This window comes from Sturnus vulgaris, chromosome 24 (assembly GCF_052056855.1).
Source record: "Sturnus vulgaris isolate bStuVul1 chromosome 24, bStuVul1.hap1, whole genome shotgun sequence".
NCBI classification, from domain to species: Eukaryota; Metazoa; Chordata; class Aves; order Passeriformes; family Sturnidae; genus Sturnus; species Sturnus vulgaris.
In genome coordinates this window covers 6,674,218-6,694,378 of record NC_142266.1, presented here as the reverse complement: position 1 = coordinate 6,694,378, position 20,161 = coordinate 6,674,218, and the positions used below count along the sequence as shown (strand labels likewise).

At 52.4% G+C, this 20,161-nt stretch overlaps 1 protein-coding gene across 1 annotated transcript in view; it reads right to left on the bottom strand.

Annotated features, from left to right (window-relative positions):
* Positions 1-3,961: 3,961 nt before the first annotated feature.
* MAN1C1 (mannosidase alpha class 1C member 1) overlaps positions 3,962-20,161 on the bottom strand; it is a 50,722-nt gene continuing 34,522 nt past the window's right edge. Inside the window, exons 3-12 of the mRNA XM_088178225.1 lie at positions 18,266-18,381; positions 16,714-16,794; positions 14,864-14,958; positions 11,599-11,722; positions 10,849-10,942; positions 8,040-8,155; positions 7,655-7,874; positions 6,442-6,614; positions 5,746-5,861; positions 3,962-5,315 (exon numbers count right to left, since the gene is read on the bottom strand). Of these exons, the coding sequence (XP_088034351.1) occupies positions 5,195-5,315; positions 5,746-5,861; positions 6,442-6,614; positions 7,655-7,874; positions 8,040-8,155; positions 10,849-10,942; positions 11,599-11,722; positions 14,864-14,958; positions 16,714-16,794; positions 18,266-18,381 (1,256 nt within the window). The 3' untranslated portion in view covers positions 3,962-5,194. The remainder of the gene's footprint in view (positions 5,316-5,745; positions 5,862-6,441; positions 6,615-7,654; positions 7,875-8,039; positions 8,156-10,848; positions 10,943-11,598; positions 11,723-14,863; positions 14,959-16,713; positions 16,795-18,265; positions 18,382-20,161) is intronic.

The window sequence follows — 20,161 nt, the reverse complement described above, 5'->3', positions numbered from 1 at the left end:
TTAAATCACCGCCGCTCCGTCAGAGGAAGGGTGTTTTTGGTGTTAAATCGCCCGCAGGCGGTCAGGGAAAAGGATGGTTTAGTGTTAAATCATCGCCGCTTCGTCAAGGGAAAGCTCGTTTTGGTGTTAAATGGCCGGCTAAGGAAAAAATGTGTTTTAGTGTTGAATTGCCCCGTTAGGGAAAACCTCTTTTTAGTGTTAAATAAGTGGCACTCGTCAAGATAAGAGCGCGTTTTAATGTTAAATGAGCGGCAGTGGTTCAGGAAAAAGCAGTTTTTAGGCTGAAATGTCCGTGCTGTGCGGGCTCTGCGAGGGATGAACCCTCGCCCGTGGCATCCAAGGACTTCGCCTTTATTATCGATGGGAGTCAGGGCTGTGTCCATCCCCACATTCCCACAGTGGCAGCTTGTTCTTAATTAAGCTTTTCCCAGAAAGAACAAAACCCCGAACTTGTTTTGCACTTCCCAAAACCAGCAGTATCCTGCACTTTTCCTTGCTTAGAGCTGACCCAAATGGGTATTTTTTTTTTGTAACAAAACAGCGGTCAGGGGCGTTCACTTGCAGTGATTCCGCTGAGGTTTGAGCCCTAGGGATGGGAATTCAGGAATGGGAATGACTTGGCAGCCCTGGGGTGATGGTGCTCAGCCTCAACTTCCAGCATCATCCCCATATTTTGGGTTATTTTGGGTCGTTTCCACCCCAAACTTTTCAACCTCCCCGTGTTCTCCGTGCCCTGCGTGTCCCTCCATGCTGCGGCATTGCTGTCATGTTGTCCCTTAGCGGTGGCAGGGCCAAGACGCGCACACATTTATTTATTTATTCATTTTAATCCCTCCCCATAGCTCATCCTGCTCCTCTGTGCTCCCAATCCCCCGATTGCTGGCGAAGATTTGTGCTGCAGGGCCAACAGCAGCGAGTGTTTGATCTCTCCGAGGGCAGCAGGCAGCGTTTAATCCTTTGAAGCTCTGCTGTATCCTAAGCCTGCCTAATCGTTTTTGTTTTAGCTTTAAAGAATTCTGGAGATGGAAATGAGCGAGGGCACGACCAAGCCATTAAGAGAGGAGGGAGGATGAGGATGGCACCAGGCAGAGGAACCAAGTGGGATATTTGTGATTTATGTCAGCCTTGTTGTGCTGAGGAGGAAGAAGAAAGTTCCACGGCAGAAAACTTGCCTGAAACTCTGCTCCATAAAGAACCCAGCCATGGCTTGGGCCGTGGGGAGGAGGAGGAGGAGGATTAGCAGAGCAGGGAAATGATGGAGCAGGGACAGGTGGGGGTGAGCTCAGCACTCAGAGCAGATGTGCTGTAAAAGCTGCTGGGCAGCGAGGGGTGCAGAGCTGCTGGGTTATCCCAGGGAGGCACAGAATGTGTCAGGGTGGGGTGGGGTGGGTTTGGGACAGGATAAATGTCCTGGATTGTCTGGGGCAGGAGATGTGGAGGGGAGGTGGCAGAGCTGAGGTGATTCTGTTTGGATGATGAGAGGCACAAGGGCTCATTTTACACCTGAACCATTTCCACCACATAAAGATGAGAAACAGGGGGGTTGTTTGATGGGAAAGAAAGACAAAAGGTGAAATAATTCAGGCTGGCTGCTGCTCCTCGAAAGAGAACAAACCCAGCAGCTCCTGGCTCTGCTCTGCTGGGTCTGGGATTACAGCACTCAGGAAGAATGTTAAATATCCACGTACCTGCTGTGGGGCCCACCCAGGCACACCTGGATCAAAGGGAATCCTAAAAATAATAACAGGGAAAGTTTCCACCCAGCAGGAAAAACGATCCCAGATTTCCCCTTGGTCAGAAGGGAGGTAGTTGGGCTGAAAATCAGGAAAATGGTGAGGGGTTGGTAGCAGCAGGGGTGAAAAACTCAAGAGGAACACAAGGAGCATCCAGGTCTTGAGGACAAAACCAGAGGTGATAAAACTTCACAGCCATTGAAATCAGAGAGTTCATCCCAGGAAAAGCACAGCCAGCAGAGGAAATTGGAGCCTGAGGCATTTCAAAGCAAAGCCTTCAGCTGCAGAGCAGGAGCCAATTCCTGTGTCCTGCATTCCCAGCTCCTCCTTGGCCTTTCCTTCTCAGGACGATGCAACCCTGAAGGAAATCCTTTACAGAGCAGGGGTTTTATGGAAAGGTTCCTGACTCCAGCAGATCCCTGCAGGGTCCAGATCTCCACAGGGAAGGAATCCAAGCCCAAATGTGCTCAGGAGGAGCTGCTGGGGCTCAGCCAGGGCTCGTGCATCAGCCCTGAAACAATCACATAAAGGGATCACATCAAAACCTACATGGAAAAATACTCTGGCTGCCAGGCTTTTGAATCCAATAACCAATTCTGCTGAAAGCCTTCCAGGGGAATTTAATAATGCTGTAAAAATGAAGTGTGGGTTACAAAAAGGTGCATTTGTTTTCTGGATGGTTTTGTCTGATCTCTGTGCAGGCCTGGCTGTACAAGTGAGAGGGAAGAGTTTTTACCTCCACCACTGATTAAACTTTCTGTTATCAGAACTGAATTTACAGGAAATTCCTGCTGATATAAAGGAGGGCCACAGGCTCTGATGGTGAAAATTAAGATGGCAATCACAGCTTCTGAAGCAGAAGTGGAATCTTCCAGGGGAAATGGGCAATAACCCAGCCTGGTCACTCCAAGCAGGAAAAAAACCACCAAAAAACTACAAAATTCACATAAAGCTGAGACTGGAAGGCAGGAAAGCAGCTGAAGGACACACATCTCCCCAGATCTTCCCATGGGGCATTTACAGCCAAACCCCTGGTTCAGTGTAACTCCATTTACTCACCTGCTCCAAGCCTGGAAAGCTCTGGGCAGGAAAACCCCACAGGGCAGGGGGAATTTGGGGTGGGCTCCAGTCCCTGCTCCCACAGGAACAGCTCCCAGGCCAAGGCTGGGCAAGGGAGGAGCAGAAACATTTCAAGGCACCAGCAGGACAAACATCCCCATCACCTGCACTGCTGTGGGACACAAAAACCCCTGGTGGGGGTCAAGGCCAGGCCTGGGAACAAAGCTGATGCTGGGAGTCAATCTCAACTCGTGCTGAACACTGAGCTCAGTGCCTGACATGAATCCCTGGGCATTTCAGGGGATGTGAGCCCAGGCAGAGCAATCTGCAGAGCTGCCTGGGCACCAAAGCATTGCAAGGAGAAGCTTCTGCTGTGCCTGGCATGGAGCTGCTGGAGCACAGCCCTGGCTGAGCTTGGCCTCCTCAGGGCAGCTCAGACAGCTCCTGCCTTGTGCTGTGGCCACTGAGCTGCAGGAAACTTCCTCTGCAAGGGTGTGGGATGCTCCCAAACCAACCATGGAGCTCTCATGTCACACCACGATCTGCTCCTAAAGAAAACCTGCCCCACACTGTTTATTTTGGGGGTTTAAATTCTGCCAGGCAAAGTGTTCTGTGTTATTCCCAGAGCAGGTCATTCTTATTTAAGAAATTCCTTTAATCCATTATCAAAATCCTTTGAGCTACAAGAGCTTCCCCATCCCCAAATCTCCCGGATAACACAGCTCACTCCCAAGATGTTTATTTACCAATAACCAATCACTCCTCTAGGCCAGGCTTAGCAGGCAGCAGCTTTATCCCTGGGATAATGCTAAGTCCCCATCTGACAATCTTATTTCTCTCAGGGAATTACAAAGGCAGGAATTTAGAAACAACATTTTCTGTTTTCACAACTTGCTCAGAGAGACTTTTATTTTCCCCCAAGTTGCTGAATGAACCAATTGTCACGAGGATGTCACAAGAATGAACAAAAATGTTCCATCCCCCAGGGCCACAGAGCTTTGCAGTGATCAGAGGGAATGCTGATCCCAGATCCAGCAGTTTAAGAGAGCTGGGAATTGCTGTCAAACACTGCCTGGATTCCCCTAGAAATCAACTCCTCCTGCACAAAACTCTTCAAATCCACCAGTATTGTCTCGTTCCCAGCATGGAGTAACTGGTCTTTTACAGGATCAACCCCAACAAGCTTTTTATTTTACAAGACTTTTATTCTGTTTCACAGATCTGACTATTACAGCAGTAAAATTATTACAAGTGACTCGTAACATTTAGTTCCAAATAAAAGTAGAAAAACACCCCCCAAAAAAAAAAAAAAAAAAAAGATAAAGGAAAGTTAAATGAGATGTGATGGGTGGTGAATGTATTTTAAGAGCACAGAAAAAAAAGTTCATAAAAATACATGAGGAGCAAGGATTTTGCAGCCAAGTTTTGGTTTAGTTACAGTTTTGACACCACAGAGTCACAGAATGGCTGAGGCTGGACTCTGGGGTGGCCCTGGCCCTGTCCCTGCTCAGGCAGGGCCACTGGGCCCCAGGGCTGTCACCTCTGCAGAGCTCCAGGCTGGAGCTTCCCCCCCTCCCTGCTGCCCTCAGGATCCCAAACTCACCGTCCAAACTCACCATCCATGGCCTCTGCAGCCAGAGCTGCCTCGGAGCTCATTCTGGGCTCAGCACAGCCCCTGTGTCAGCTCCTGTGTCCCTTGCAGGAGGAACTGATCCCAATCCACTCCAGGAGCCTCCTGTCCTGCTCCCTCCAGCAGGGATCAGGGTGCTTCAATTCCCCCAGGAGGAGCAGAGCCTGTAATCTGCAAATTCCAACCTGAGGCTGCTCCTGCCTGTGGAGGGTCTGATCCTCTTTATTTTCCCACTAAAACATCACCTTTCCCTTCCTCTCTTCACTCCTGAGCTCAGCTATCCCCAAGAATTCCAACAAGGACAACTCCCCTTCCTCATTCCCCTGCCCCTCCTGAGGAGCCCCCAAAGCCCAGCCCAGAACACTGAGAACTATTCACTGGAAAAGTGATAAATCCAAGAGCAGATAAAAGGCAGAAATGAAACAGAGAAAGGAGAGGAGGATGTGTGTGTGTGTAAAGTCTATTTTATGGCAAACTTCCAGTCCTTTGGCCACTATAAAGCAAAATCAGTGGATTTCATATAAATTCTCTGTATAAAGGAATGTCTATGAACTGTGTACAGTATGGCCCAGAATAAACATCTCATCATCAGCCTATAGAGCTCCTCACAGAGGAAAAGAAGGTGCTTAGTCATGGATCATCTTCCCAAGAAAATCCTGTCCGGAATTGGACTAGTGCCCCAAAACACCATTTCAGGAACAACAGGAATTCCTTCAATGGAAAGGAAAAGCAGAGTCTGCCCAGGCTGGGGGAGCAGGAGCTGGGCAGGGCCTCAGGGCTGCACTGCTGCTTTAAAGTCTGTGTGGTTGATGGGCAGGGGATGAGCCTCGGTGTTGAACACCCAGTCCTCCAGGGACAGCACATCATCTTCACAGAACAGAAGATAGAGGTACCTGGAGCCACAGGAGAGGGACACAGGGGTTAGAGCAGCTCAGCAGGGGCTCCAGGCAGCACGATGTGCTGGGGCTGCTGCCTCTGTCCATGTGACACCTGTAAATCCCCACCCTGCCCACTTCTCTGGATCACAGCACAGCCCTTCAAACCCAGCAGCTGAGCAGGAACCTCCAGGGAGCCAAAGGCAGCAGAGGCTCTGCAGCACAAAACTCCCAAAGCTTCAATCTGAAAACTCCCAAAGCTTTGCAGCCTTGCCCAGTGTTCCCCCCAGAATGGACTGGCTTGGAAATATCCCAAAAGCTGCTCCCATTGCAGCCCCCTGCCCTGGGCAGGGACACTTCCCCTGGAAGAGAAGACTTCCCCTGATTATCCCAGGCTCCTTAAGCAGGAATTGTGCTGCTCTGAAGGCCCCTGTGAGCCCAGACTTACTTGAGGGTCTCTGCCAGGAAGAAGCTCTGCTGCATGTTGTCGTGGGTGGGCGTGGTGGTGTAAACATCCCGGATGCCAGAGAAGCCAGATTCCACCCTGCAGTGCTTCTCCAGGGCCTGGGGGAGAACAGGGACCTCAGCACCCCCAGCAGCGTGGGGTGAGCCATCCTGCACCAGCAGCTGCATTCCCAGCCACTTTACAAATCCCAGTCCAGCTTTCCTGGCCCTCACTGAGGAGCTCAGGGCTCCTCCACACCCAGGGAATCAGCCTGACTCTAAAGAACAGCAAGGGCACAGCAGCCAGAGCTGGCTGATGGATTGATGGCAGTGCAGCCCACAGGGGAGAAGGAAACATCCACACTGGACATAACATCCTGCCCTGAGGCACTCTGTGTATTCCTGCCCCATTGCTCATGGGTTTGGGATCCTGCCCCACTGCTCATGGGTTTGGGATCCTGCCCCGCTGTTCAGGGGCTTGAGAACAATTTGGGTTGAAAGGAACCTTTAAAATCACCCAGCTCCACCCTCGTGCCACTAAACCAAGCTTCTCAAAGCCCCACACAACCTGGCCTCGAGCATTTCTGACACATCTCAGAACTGAAACAATTCCCGCTCCTTCCACCGATCAGAGTGAAGATTTCGGCCAGGAAAGAAGCAGAGCCGAGCTCAGTGAGCTCAGCGGGCTCTGCAGCCTTACCTGGACCACGTCCCAGCCCCAGTGCCTGTACTTGGGGTCGTGGGTGAGCCTCCAGAGGTACATGTAGCTCTCCACCACCTCGGGCCGCAGGATGTAGTAGCGCTCGCTGAGCCGCGTGGCCGTGGCCTCGCTCCCCGCGTCGAAGCGGAACGCCTCGGGGCCCAGCTTGGTGTCTGGGGACAGGCACACACACAGGGCTGTCACTGCCAGCACGGCACGCACACCACACATCCAGGTGCTTTCGTGCTGCTCAGCATGGCAGAGTTTAGCCAAGGCTTTGTTAAACCTTCTGTTCTGCAGCGCCTTTGGAGAGAAGGGATCGGGGTGATGGGAAATCACCCAGCTCAGGTTCATAAACAGCACCAGCAGTTTGTTGGTTTTTGGTTAAGAATCTCTTGCAAGCACTATCCAGCATTCAGATCCCTGCTTTCAACACCCACCCTCTCCCTGCTGGAAAAAAACTGTTCATGAGGTCACCCAGAGCAGCTGTGGCTGCCCCTGGATCCCTGGCAGTGCCCAAGGCCAGGCTGGACACTGAGGTTTGGAGCAGCCTGGGACAGTGGAAGGTGTCCCTGCCTTGGAATTTATTGTCCCTAGGACTCCCTTGGAGTTTATGCTGGGCTGGCTGTGGGGAAGGTGTGGAACAATGCCTGGGTGCAGCTGTGGACAGAGCTGTGCCTGACAAGGTCCTGGAGAGCCCTGGCTGCCTGCAGCCTCACAGGAGCTGCAGAGATGCCTGCAAGGAAAGGAGGGGTGTCCAAAGCAGCTCCTGCAGGCAGGGAACCAACCCAGTCCCTCACTGCTCTCCACAGCTCTGGCTGGTGAAAGGAATTGTCCTGAGCTTGTGAAACTCAGACAGCTGGAGAGGCTCAGTAACTCCATTTTCCTGCAGGTCTCCAGCACTGCCCTGCTGGGCTCCTCAGCTGCTCTGCTCCATTAAGGGACACTCTGCAATTAACCCCTGCTAATCCTGCCCTCTTGCCTGCAGAGGGATGGGAAGCACAGCCTGGACTGGGAGGCAGGAGCAGGATTCAGCCCTGGCTCCACTCCCAGCTCTGCCCCAGGAGCTCACAGCTGCACAAAGCACATTTCTGTCCCTTCCAGTCATCCCAGCAAAGCCACAGCAGGGCTGCAGCTGCTGCTGAGGCACAAACCCCCCTGCCAGGCAAGCCCCAAGCCCCAGGGCTGTGGTGGCCCCGGTGTCCCCAGGTACCTGAGCGTGTGTAGGACTCGTGGCAGGTGCTGGTGATCTCTGCTGCCAGCTCCATGTGCCTCTGCCTCCTCTCCTCTGGCCCGTGCTGGGCCCCCAGGGCTATCATGCCCCCAGAGAAGCAGGCCAAGTGGCCCATCTTGTGATCCAGGATGCCACCCCTCCACTCAGCGATGTAGGTCAAGCCTCCTGCAGATTTTTTCACCAAATGCTTTTCTATTGCCTAAAGGGATGAAAATCAGGATTTCAGGAGAGTGCACAGTAAGTAAAACTTATTCCTTGTGATTTAGTGACAGGAATGAAACCCAAAGACTTATCCTGAAGGTCTGAAGCCTTCTGATGAGCTGTGTCCCCCCAAAAAAGCAGAGAGCAGCTCCTGGCTCCTCACCTCCAAGGCATCATCATACATCTTTTTAGCTTCAGAGTCCTTCTTGTCTGACATCAGCCACGATTTGATGAGATATTCATAAAAGCTGTCCCCGAGCCCCCCGATGGAGACGTGGTCTGTGGTGGGAAAGGCAGAAAAGAGCTTCAGGTTCACGATGTACAATGAGCAACTGCCTCACAAAGGGGAAACAATCACGTCCTATTTAATGCCCTTGTTCTCTCCTTCCCCTTCCCAGCTTCCTGGGGAGAGCTTGCAGCATTGCTTTTCAGAAAGGAAGAAAGGTGGAAAGTGCAATCAGGAGAAAAATGTTCTGTCATTTTGCAGAGCATTAGTATCCCTTAGCAGAACCATTCAGAGGCCTTATTTTACAAGTTATTTATACTGCAACGTGAAGATGCTTCCTGTTTATGGAGCCATCATCATAAATCCAGCCTCATAAAGCAGAAGCAGTGGTGGGTATTGATAGATTTCCATCTGGATGGAGCCCCTGGGAGCTGCCTCCCTGCCTCAGGAAAGGAAGGAGAGGTGTTGGATCCCACAGAGCTGCCAGCACGGGGCTGTGGAGGCTCTCCTGGGTTATGCCATTTGTACCCTGGGGAAGGCTGGGGCACGTTGAAATGATGCAGTCAGGTACAGGGATGTGCACTGCATCTTCTCCTCTGCAGAAATCCCATTTGTGAGGCTGTGTGCTGCTCTGGCCTTGCAGGAGGAGCTGCAGTGTGAAATGGGCCTGAGAGCTGCAGGTTTGTGCCTGGGGGGAGCTGCTGGATGCATTTACAGCTTCCAACTGCACCCCAGGGGGAACAGCAGCTTCTCACTCTTTAAAGCAGTCAAGCACCTCCATTTTTAGGAGAGCAAGACAAATCCCCCTCCCTGTTTTTTAACAGTGCCCACCTCCCTTCCCAGCTAAGCACACCCAGCAGGTGTTCAGAGCTGCTCAGATTTTTGTTTCCCCTCTCCCTGCACACAGATAAAGTCCTGAGGCTTATTCCAAACACTGAATCCTCCCAGCAGCACAAACCAACAGCCATGCATCATTTTCCTGACCTGAAGAGCAAACATCTCTGACACACTGTGTCCAATGATCCAGGGAATAATCCCTGGCAAAACAATGAGATTAAACACCCGGGCTGCCGTGCGAGGAGACAGGGCAGAGGATTTGCAAACACAGCCTGCCTTTAAAGAGCAGCTCTGTGATCCTCAGTGTGTCATTCATAAACTCACCAAAGCTGCAGCCCTGCCACAGAATTGTTTTCCATATGGCAGCAGCCCTGGCACTGTGCATAAATCAATCCCTGCCTTCAGCAGGGGCCTGGGCTTTCATTTCCCAGAGGAAATGCACTCACAGAGGTGCATCTTCATTTCCAAGAGCTCCTCATTTAGCCAAGTCAAAGATACACCTTTTAAGAAAATCACAGCAATTTCAAGGAAAACAGCTTCCTGCAAAGAGCTTTAATGACAGAGGAGAAAATGAGAGCCTGGCCCTGCAGGTGCCTCCCTGCTCTGCTCCTCATCTGTTTGTCCCCAGCACCACTGCAGGTGCACATGGGGCTGATGCCTCTTCTCCCTCCCTGGAATATGGAATCAGATCCCAAAGTCACATCCTGAGCACAAACAGCCCGAGAAAATCTGTCTGGAGTCAGGGAATTTGGCAGGAATCTGCCTGTCCCAAGCAATCAGAGGCTGCTTTTAATAAAAAAGCACCAAGAGGCCCCTCTGTACAGCAGCAAGTTCAGGGCATGCAGTGAAATCTGCAGACAGAAAATAGAATTAAATTTGTGGCAGAAGAGATGAGGGCTTCCTCACAGCACCAAGGGCAGCTGTGGCTCAACAGGACACTGTGACCATCCCACACACTTTGCTGCCAGTTAAAGGTCAGGGACTGCTCACAGCCAGAGCTCTGTCCCTGCCTGCTGCCACCACAGCCATGAAAGCAGCACTGGGAAAGGTCTGGAGTGATCCAGCCCAGCAAAAAGTGCAACAAAGCACGGGGACAGCAGGTAATGCAAGGACTCAGAGCAACCTGCCTGGATAATAAATGTCACCCACTGGCAGGTTCAGACCAGGCTCTGCAGAAAGAGACTTTTCTTTGACAACACCAACCCAGCAGCCAAAACAAGCAGATCAATAACAGAGCAGCAAGTGGAGGTCAGAGATGAGGGCACAGCTGCACAAATGGCATCTCCTGCTCCTACCACAGGGCAAACTCCTGCTCCTGGAGAGGAGGGGCACAGCCTCTGCCCTGGGTGATTCCAGAATTCTCATTCCCTGATTATTGCTCCCCTTGCATCTCCCTCATGCCACATCTCCAGTGCTGGGCTCCCCAGAGCAGAGGAGAGGAGAGGAGAGGAGAGGAGAGGAGAGGAGAGGAGAGGAGAGGAGAGGAGAGGAGAGGAGAGGAGAGGAGAGGAGAGGAGAGAATGTTCTGATCTCATCCCTCCTCCCCAAAGTGCTCCCTGCAGAGGTGCCATGGTAACAGAGCAGCAATGCACAGGAGAATTCATCCCTGATCCGAGGGGGATCCAGGGCTCCTCCAAGCCCCTGTGCCCCTGCAGGAGGTGCTGCCCACGCAGCTCCAGGGGCTCTGTGCTGATCCCCAGTCCCTGTGGGATGGAGCCTGTGCCACCAGCCCCCCGTGCAGGGAAAGCCCTGATCCCGTCTGGACACTCAGCTGGGGGGGGGGGAGTGAGGGCACAAGCCCTGCTCTGCACCCTGCAAAGCCTGGCTTATCTCCTGTGCCACGGCCTGGGCTGGCAGCTCTGCTGCTCCCTGGGCAGGGGGGAGGGCCGGGGGTACAGGGGATACCTACGCTGCACCCAGCCCCCCGTCACGGGGCTCAGGAAGTTGGGGTAAAGACCCTGAGGCTTCTCCACTCTGCTGAGCACCCTGCGGATGTTCCTCACCTGTGAGAGAGACAGAGCTGGGCTTAACAGAGACACAGAGCTGGGCTTACAGAGACACAGCTGGGCTTAACAGAGACACAGAGCTGGGCTTAACAGAGACAGAGCTGGGATTAACAGAGACACAGAGCTGGGCTTAACAGAGACACAGAGCTGGGCTAAATAGAGACAGAGCTGGGCTTAACAGAGACAGAGCTGGGATTAACAGAGACACAGAGCTGGGATTAACAGAGACACAGAGCTGGGCTAAATAGAGACAGAGCTGGGCTTAACAGAGACAGAGCTGGCCTTAACAGAGACACAGAGCTGGCCTTAACAGAGACATAGAGCTGGGATTAACAGAGACACAGCTGGCCTTAACAGAGACACAGAGCTGGGCTTAACAGAGACACAGAGCTGGGCTTAACAGAGACACAGAGCTGGGTTTAACAGAGACACAGAGCTGGGTTTAACAGAGACACAGAGCTGGGCTTACAGAGGGACAAGCCCCCATTTGCCCTGGGCTCACAGGGGGCAGTTTGGATTCTGCCTGGAACAATCTGTGTCCCCCAGAGCAGCCTCCTGAGGGATGTGCATCCACCTCAGGGCTCCACTTTGGCTGTGCCTTCTCTGGCTAAAACCCACACAACAACCCAAAGCCCAGCCTGGGGGTCACTTGCCTTTTCTGCAAACACTGGGTTGCCAGAGAGCTCGGAGAGGTGCAGGAATTCCAGGTGCAAGGTCCCAAATTCTGCCAAGATGCTGCTTCCAGCTGATGCCCAGCCCCAGCTCCAGCTCATGCCACTGCAAGGAGAGGAAAGGGAGCCCTGAGTGCCAGGAAAACCCAGCCAGAGCCTGGGGTGCCCCACCTGGGGTGTCCCAGGGCAGCTCTGCCTCTGCCAGGTGCATGTGCTGCACCCCAGTGTCATCAGGGCATGGGAAGGACACACTCACACATTTAGGACACACTCACAGATTTCCAGCAGCAGTTCCAGTGGGATGGAATGTGATTTTCCAGAGATTGTTTAGGATTAGGCTAACACACAGACTGCACAAACTGCATTATTTTTATTTTTTTTTTTTCTGGTGGGAAAGGAATCCCTCCTGAACAGCTCAGCTGAAAATCAGCACTGCCACCGTGCCCTACACAGAGATTTTGGGATAAAATACCCTTTTGGAGTAAAATACCCTTTTGGGATTAAACACCCACAGCTCTGGGCCTCTCTGGAACCCCCCAGCCAGGACAATGTCCTGGAGGATTTGGGGTTGGATAGAAGGACTCGGTCCCAAAGCAGCCTCTGGCTGCTGCCCCAGGGCCACCCCCGAGGTGTCCTGGCTCCATTTTTTTGTCTCCTGGCCCTAAATCCCGGGGAGGGGACAGGGAAGGGTGGGGGTGACACTAGATGGCGCCGGGCAGCTTGGCTGGGAGACGAGAAGGGTTTGTTGTTTACGGGAGGTTGAAACTAATGATCCTTCTGAGCATGAAAATAAAAAATAAAAAAAAAGAAGTTTCCCTCGCTGTGATGGAGAGAAAAGCACAGCAGGTCCCGAGCCGTTTGCCACCTCCAGACTAAGAGAGCCATTAGATATATATATATATATTCAGATATATTTAAAAAAGCAATATATTCACAGTGCTGGAATGGCTCAGTCCCTGCCCTGGGAGTGCAGCCCCAAGGGGCACCCCAGGAGCCTGGGGGGCTCTGCCAGCCTGTCCTGGCCAGGTGAGCCCAGGTGAGCGTGGCTTTAATGTCCCTCTGCACCAACCTGCTGAGCTGGGAGCTGCTGGGGGAGCTGCCAAACCTGGGAAAAGATAAATTCCTTCCCTTCACTGATCACTGCAGGGAGGCTGGAGCAAACACAGCAGAGATGGGTCTGGAGCCCATGTGCACCATGCCTGGGTTAGAGCAGCCTGCAGGGAACCCCTGCAGCAAAACATTTCAGTGACCCCTGCAGGAAAACATTTCAGTGACCCCTGCAGGAAAACATTTCTTACAGGCTGGACAAACTGGGCCTGCACAGCTTTGGAACAGCTCAGAGGAAGCTGCTGGTTAAAGGACCTTGGCCTCCAAGAGAAAAGAACAGGCCCAGAACCTCCCTTATGTCCCTGATAAGAGGGTCTGAAATGTGGAATCATTGCCTTCCCTCGTGGGGATCCAAAGCAGCAAAACCAAGTCAGGAGAGAGGCCAGGGGAGGATGATGAGGGAAGATCTGGAGGTACAGAGGGGCTGAAGGAAAGCAGGGCCAGGGCCCAGGCAGAGATCCCAGAGCAGAAGACAGAGCACACAGAGCACTGCAGGCCCTGGCAGCTGGAGCAGCAGGATGGAAACCAGGCTGTGAGAGACAGGACACAGGGCCAGGGGGAAGCAGGAGGCCACGGGAAGCTCATCAGCAGAGAGGGGACCCCAGAGGAAAAAGGTGACAGCAGGAGATAAAGGCAGCTGGTAATGGAAGAGCTGGGGCCTCGAAAATGAATGTGCAGAACTGACTCAGTGCCAGGGGGTTTTTTTGGTATCAAATTTCTGAATGCCCTTCTTAATTCACCCCAGGAGAGGCCCACACACATTTCAGGACTCTCCTCCTTTTGGGATGGGGAGCTCTCCCTGGAATTAGCACAGAGCTGCAGACAGAATTCCTCGTTGCAAAACTCTGCTGGGCTTTGTTTTGGCTCTGCTGTTCGGGTCAGTGTGGTCCCACAGCCTCACTCCACACGGAGCAATTCCCTTCCCTTCCCTTCCCTGTGGCTTTCCAGCCCTTGGCTGCTCTCGGTGCTGCTGCAGGAGCTCGGGCTGTGCGTGCAGCTCCTCCATCAATCCACACTCCAGCCCTCGCAGCAGCTCCAAAAACAAAAGCCCGAGCTCCAGGCAGCGCTGGGGGCTCTGGGATGGGTGTTCTGTCGATTTTCTCTGCTCTCACTCAAGGTCATCAGCAAAACATTTTGGGAATGTCTGGGCAGACAGAGGCTGCTTCAATTGTCTTCACAAAGGGCAGGGGAGGGTTTGGCATTTCTGTGAAAGGTTAGTCCATGCAGAGCCTTTATCAGCCACAGAGGAAGCAGGATGTGTGTGCTGTAAAAAAGGACAATTACAGTGCTGCTGGTGCCTCCAATTTCGCCGGGATCAGGAGCACACATCACACAGCTGAGGGGTGACACTGATATTTGAGCAAAAGCAGCGTGACACAAACATTTGGATTTCACAGAGCCAAGGAGGAGATTTGGGCTAAGGGCTGGATAATGACTTGGAGAGTTTCACAGGAGGTGAGGATGAAAGGCTTTGTTAACCCACATTTTGTTTGTTAACCCACATTTCCTGCAGCTCTCACCCCTGCATTTGTCTGGAGGCATCAGAACCAGCAAATCCAAATCCCTGCCTGGCTGGCAGGGAATTGTCTGCCAGGAGCAGCCCCAGCTCTGCCTCTGTTTGCTGCCAGACCTTCTGCAGGGATTTAGTGAACTCAGCTGCCTCCCCTGGCCATGAGAACATCACCAACCCCAATTCTGGGGCTCTAGGGAAGGACAGAAGGGCTCTGTGCTGTATTCTCCCCCCTTTTCCAGCACCAAAACTGTCAGCCAGTCCCATCTACTCCCTTGCCGAGTTTTTCCAATTTTTTAATCCATTTTTCCTGGATAAATTCAGCTGGGCACACTGCAAAAATCCACGCTATGAGCAGACTACAAAATCACCTGTCAAAGAAAATGAGAGTGAGGAAAATGCTCCTGCAGCAGGGAGCCCTGTCAGGAGGCAGAGGAGGCAACTCTGGACAGCCCCAAATTAATAAAACAGAGCTGGGCTCGACCTGAGTCACCTGCAGTCTGTGCCAAGCTCTGAGCTGGCAAAGCAAATGCCCTCGAGGAAAATGCTGCAGAGGGGCAGCTCTGAGGAAAAGCTGCTCCTCCCAAACTCCCAGAACTAAAGGAAATGCTGCTGAGCCTTGTGCCTTGCCTGCCCAGGTTGATGACTCCACGTGGGATTCCAGTGGGGGTGTTGAAGGCTGGCAGAAGTTTCTCTCCAAGTTCCAGAGCTTTGCTCTTGAACACCTGTTGAAAAGGGAGGATAAATATTTAATTAAATGAGTCACACAAGATTGTCTCACATCCCCTTTTCCAAACATGCTGCTATAAAACACTGCAGCCTGAGAACTCCCTGCTCCAGGTGTGCTGTGCCCTGGTTGCCCTGCACAAAAAAATCTGAACCAAAAGTCTCACTGAACTTTGGCATCTCTGAATTTCCTCCAAAATCTGCACTAAACCAGCACCCAGAGCCCTGCCAAAGCCTCAGCCTGGAGCAGACAGCTCACAACAGCACCCTGAGATCTGAGCTGACCCAAAGACTGCTCTCCATATTCTTCCCATTCCCAGCATGGCAGAGAACACAAGGAGCTGAAATGAGCGAGTTCAAATCAGAAGAAATCTTTCTAGCACTGTTAGATTTACAAGGTGGGCTTGCCCAGCTCATGTCACCTCCTGTTGTAAAAACCAAGATCTCCAAGGACCCATCTTCTCCTTGCAACTCTTTGCCAAGGAGGATTCGTGGTTTCAAGGCTGAGCTGCTCCTTTTCCCTTGGTAATGTCTCAGTTCTGGGCCTTCCAATCAAACTGCATTCATGGTTTATTTGGGAACTAAGTGCTACAAGCACTAATCTTCACTGCAGAGATTAGTCCTGATCAAGAGAAGCCTCTAAGTGACTTAGGAGATCAAGCACAAGCCTTTTACCTCTAGCCCTGTGCTGGTGGCTCTCAGAAAGCAGGAATCTGTTGCTCTAAAAATACAGCACTGAGGAAACCTGAGCTCTCCTGTGGGCTCCCAGACCTTTGATACCCTCACAGGGAAAGGGGCTGGTCCAGAAGGGAAGGCAGGACACGGGGACTGGGCTTTGCCTTTCAGCCCAGTGGCACTGCCCCAGCTGCTGATGGGACTTCAAGAGGTCACTGCTGCAAGTTTGATGCTTTCATGGGGTTTCTTTTTTGCTCTGTTGATCTGAAACCTGTTGGAGTTGTCACTGAGACAGAGTCGGGGCACTGAGTCTTTGAGAGTTTTCCCTGGAGGGAAGTCACAGAAGGAAATCATTCCTGCAACTCATTTAAAATGCAGCTGAAGTAAGAGAGCTGCTCCTGGATCAATGGTGTCACTGTGCAGGAGCCATCCCACCCTCTGTGCTGGGGCAGCACCAGAGCTCAGCTCTCATTTAGGCCCAATCCTCACAGAACTCCCCCTGAGCCAGAGTTTCAGCTCACCAAAGACTCCCAGGGCAAAGGAATAATCTGCTCATGTCCCTCAGCCAGCTGTAAAACTCCAGCCAGGCACATTATCCAACAGATCATGGCATTATTCCAGGCTGGGGAGGAGGAGGAGGGTGGGAATGAGACCACAGGGCCCTGACAGCCCATCCCAGGGCACTTCACCCCTGCAATCCCTGCCCCAAAGGGGTGCCCAGCAGCACCTGCCCCTCCCCAGCCCCAGGCAGGATCTGTCTGAGGAAACCTCGGCCCACTCAGGAGAGAGGAACAAGTACAAAGACAAAGATCCTCTGCCAGTGGCATTTCCCCGGGGAGCAATGTGTCCAACTGCAAACGGTGTCTCGCCAGAATTGCCCACAGGAGGAAAAGATCTCTGGCAAATGAGCCGTGCACGGTGAGTGCAAGGTAATTATTGGAGCCTTAATTAAAGGAACATTAGTGGCATTTCCATATTCCCAAAAAGGATGGGTTTATGCTGGTGTTCAGAGGTGCTGGAGAGGCCTCTCAGCCTGTCCCTGGGGGCTGGCAGGGACACTCAGCCCTGGGGGGACACACCTCCTCTCCAGTCAGGTAGTAGGTGGCCAGGAGCCCTCCGATGTAGCGGATGTTCACCTCGAACAGGGAAGCTTCTCCATTCTGCAGAGACACAAACACAGCCCTGAGTGCAGCTCTGTGCCCATCCCACAGCACTCTGTTTGCTCTGGAGGGAAGAGAAACCCCCAAACCGCCAGCATTTGTCACCTGAGTCAGGCAGGGCACGTCACACAATCAATCACAGAACGTCCTGAGCTGCAAGGACCCACCAGGATCCCCCAGCCCAACCCTGGCCCTGCACAGACCCCCCAACAATCCCACCCTGGGCACCCCTGGCAGTGTTGTCCAAACCCTCCTGGAGCTCTTGTGGCCCCAGCACCCTCTGGGGGAAGATCCTTTGCCCAAAGTCCAGCCTAAACTTCCCCTGGCACAGCTGCAGCCAGATCACAGCACAGCTCGTGGGGCTTCAGTCCCTGTCCTGCCTTTCTGGACCACGAGAGCTCCTTGTACAGAGGCAATATTGAATTAATTTCCCCCTGGCCTCCCTGTGCTGTGCTCCCTGACTCCACAGATCAATCCAGAGCATTCACTCTTGTCTTTACAGATCAATCTGTTCTGCAGGCCAAGATTAAAAGCTTTTATGAAATCTAGATAAATTATCTCCCAGTTGATTTTGTCCCTTGTTTATCGATTCAGTAACAGACTGAGACCATTCACCAGATTTATCAGATGTGGGCTGCCTGTTATGAATCCATGAATGCCAGTGGTGCCCTCCCAAATGATGCTTCTCTATAAAGGCAGCTGCAGGCATTGTTCCCGTGGGAGAACCATTCCTCACAACAACTAGACTGGCATTAAACAAATAAAAGTTTTAAGCTGCACTTTTGGTTTTAACATTCTCTGTGTGTGCCACTGATGAGATCCCATCAGCTGGGGATGAGGAATGCAGGAGGAGGCTCCAGAGCAGGGCCAGGGACAGAGGAGGGACAGGAGCCTTCACTGCCAGAGTCCCCACACAGCCCCACTGTCCAGGAAAGCTCCAGGACCCCAGGCAGAAGCACCTCTGGCCATTTTTAGAGGTGATGCCCTTCCTTCCAAAGCCTGGCTCCCTCTGTGCTCCCCCTCTGCTCTCAGGTGTCACAGCAAAGGGCCCAGACAGGGGGAGCTGGGTTTACAACCTTAATCTAATTTAATTAGAAAATCTCCTCTTATCACAGGCAGACATTTACCTGAGATGAAACACAACTTGTTCTTTGATGAGCAACATTTCCTTGGAGTGTTTAATAATGAGTGTCTGCCTCCATAACCCAGACCAAAACACAAAACCATTGAACATTAAACTTTATTTCCAACCAGACTCGGTGAGGCTGCCCTGGTGGCCCCTGCTGGAAGCAGCAGAAGATTGGGGTGAATTACTGCACTGCTCCCTTTGGCCTTAGAGACAAAATCATCCCCTGAGTGGTTTTTTTCCCCCCCCCAGAGCTCAGGTTTCCCTCCCCACAGGACTCCTGGGGAGGGCTGTGATGGGGACTGGCAGTTTGGGTGACACAGGCACTGCCAGCAGCTGACTCACCACGTTCAAGTCAAAGCTTTTCTCCACCCACTGCTTGGCTTCCTGGAATTCCTCCTCGAGTTCCATGATGTACAGGGTGTCCAAGGCATCGATCACAGTTGCTCCTCGAAGTCCTCCTGCAAAAACACAACACAGGGATGGAGGCACAGCTCTGAATCAGCCTGGGGGGCTGGCACAGGCAGCACTCCCAGTGCTGGGGGTGGCTGGGTGGGCTCCAGACTGGAACCAGCTCCACTGATCCAAGAATCCAGACTGGAACCAGCCCCACTGATCCAAGAATCCAGACTGGAACCAGCCCCACTGATCCAAGAATCCAGACTGGAACCAGCCCCACTGATCCATGGCTCCAGACTGGAACCAGCCCCACTGATCCATGGCTCCAGACTGGAACCAGTCCCAGCCATCCCTCTGGGTGTGGCACAGACACGAGGCTGTCTCTGCAGCCCCCACACTCTGCTCAGCTGAGCCACATTCCCACCCAGCCCTGGCAGACTTTTGGGAATCTCTGCCAGCAGAGACGCTTGGATGAGGTTCAGGTTTTGTTTGTGCAGCAGAAGCTCCTGGTACCAACGCTGTCCCCATCACCTCCCTGTCCACAAACACTCCTCACTGCTCTGCCCAGGCATTATTTCTGTTTGGCTCAGGTCAGTTCCTCCTCCTCACTCACAGACTTCCCCAATTCCCCCAGCCTTTCTCTGCACACTCAGATGGGTTTGGCACTTCTGTGAATGCTTCAATTCCAGTTCTGCCTCGGAGAGGAAACCCCAGCTGGACGGGGAGAGGGAGGGAAGGTGAATTGTGTGCCCTGAACGTTTGGTGTGATCTCAGCAGGCACAGAGGGGCAGGGATGATGAGCATCACCCCTGCAGCCCAGAGAAGGGCTCAGATCCACCCATTCCAGGCTCAGATCCACCCATTCCAGGCTCAGACCCACCCATTCCAGGCTCATTCCTCCTCTCCCCTCGGGAAGGCTCCTGCCTTATTTTGTTGATGCTACAAGATTGCAGTTTTGACACTTTTCAGCCAGCCAGCACATCATTGCTTTAATAAAAACCCAAGCAGGACTTTACTGCTCAACTACAGATTGCTGCCTTTAGGATGCTGTCTGCATCAAAAGCAGGGGCTGTGGGAGAGGAGGAAGAAACAACCTCCAGAAATCCATTTATTCCTGCAGGCCTGGGAAATGATCTCCGGACTGGAGCCATCCCTGGGAGTCAAACAGGCACTGGATCAACTGGTGGGCTCTAAAAATCAGCTAGGCTGGAGTGGGCCTGGAATGTTTGCCAAAAGCACTGAGCATGAAAAACAACAGCACGGCAGGCAGAGCTGCTTTTATCAGCCCTAATGACTCTTCAATATTAATGATTATGTGATTTTTATACACTTTCACAGACGTGACAGGGAGGCAGGGAAAGCATTTTAGAGAGGGGAGGAAAGGAAGGGCAGTGGCACCTGAGGCACAGCCTGGTGCTGTGATTTCTGAGAGGAAAATCACACTACTGGGCTCAGCTTAATTTGATGATATCATCAACAAAAGCCTTTCATAATCTGCAGAGAGACAACGAGGAAAGTTGGGTTTGCTCAAGCTGAATAGAGACAAAGAGACAACAAAGTCTCATTCTGAGGGATGATTAACTGAAATGAGAAACATTGCTGGAACTGACAGAGCCTTGAATGTTTTTTAGCAAGGCTCCGTGTGCTGCTCTGGGGATTGGGAGCAGCTCAGCTCTCCTGCCTGTGTCTGACAAAGTGCAGGGCAAACCTCGCTCCCCTGCTGCTTTGTGCCACGTTCAACATTCGTTTTAAACATTCCCTCACCCCGTGCATCACAAGAACCTCGGGCTGTGTGTTTTGTACCAGGGGCTGGGCTGTGTTTCCTTTTTTCTGCACCAGCTT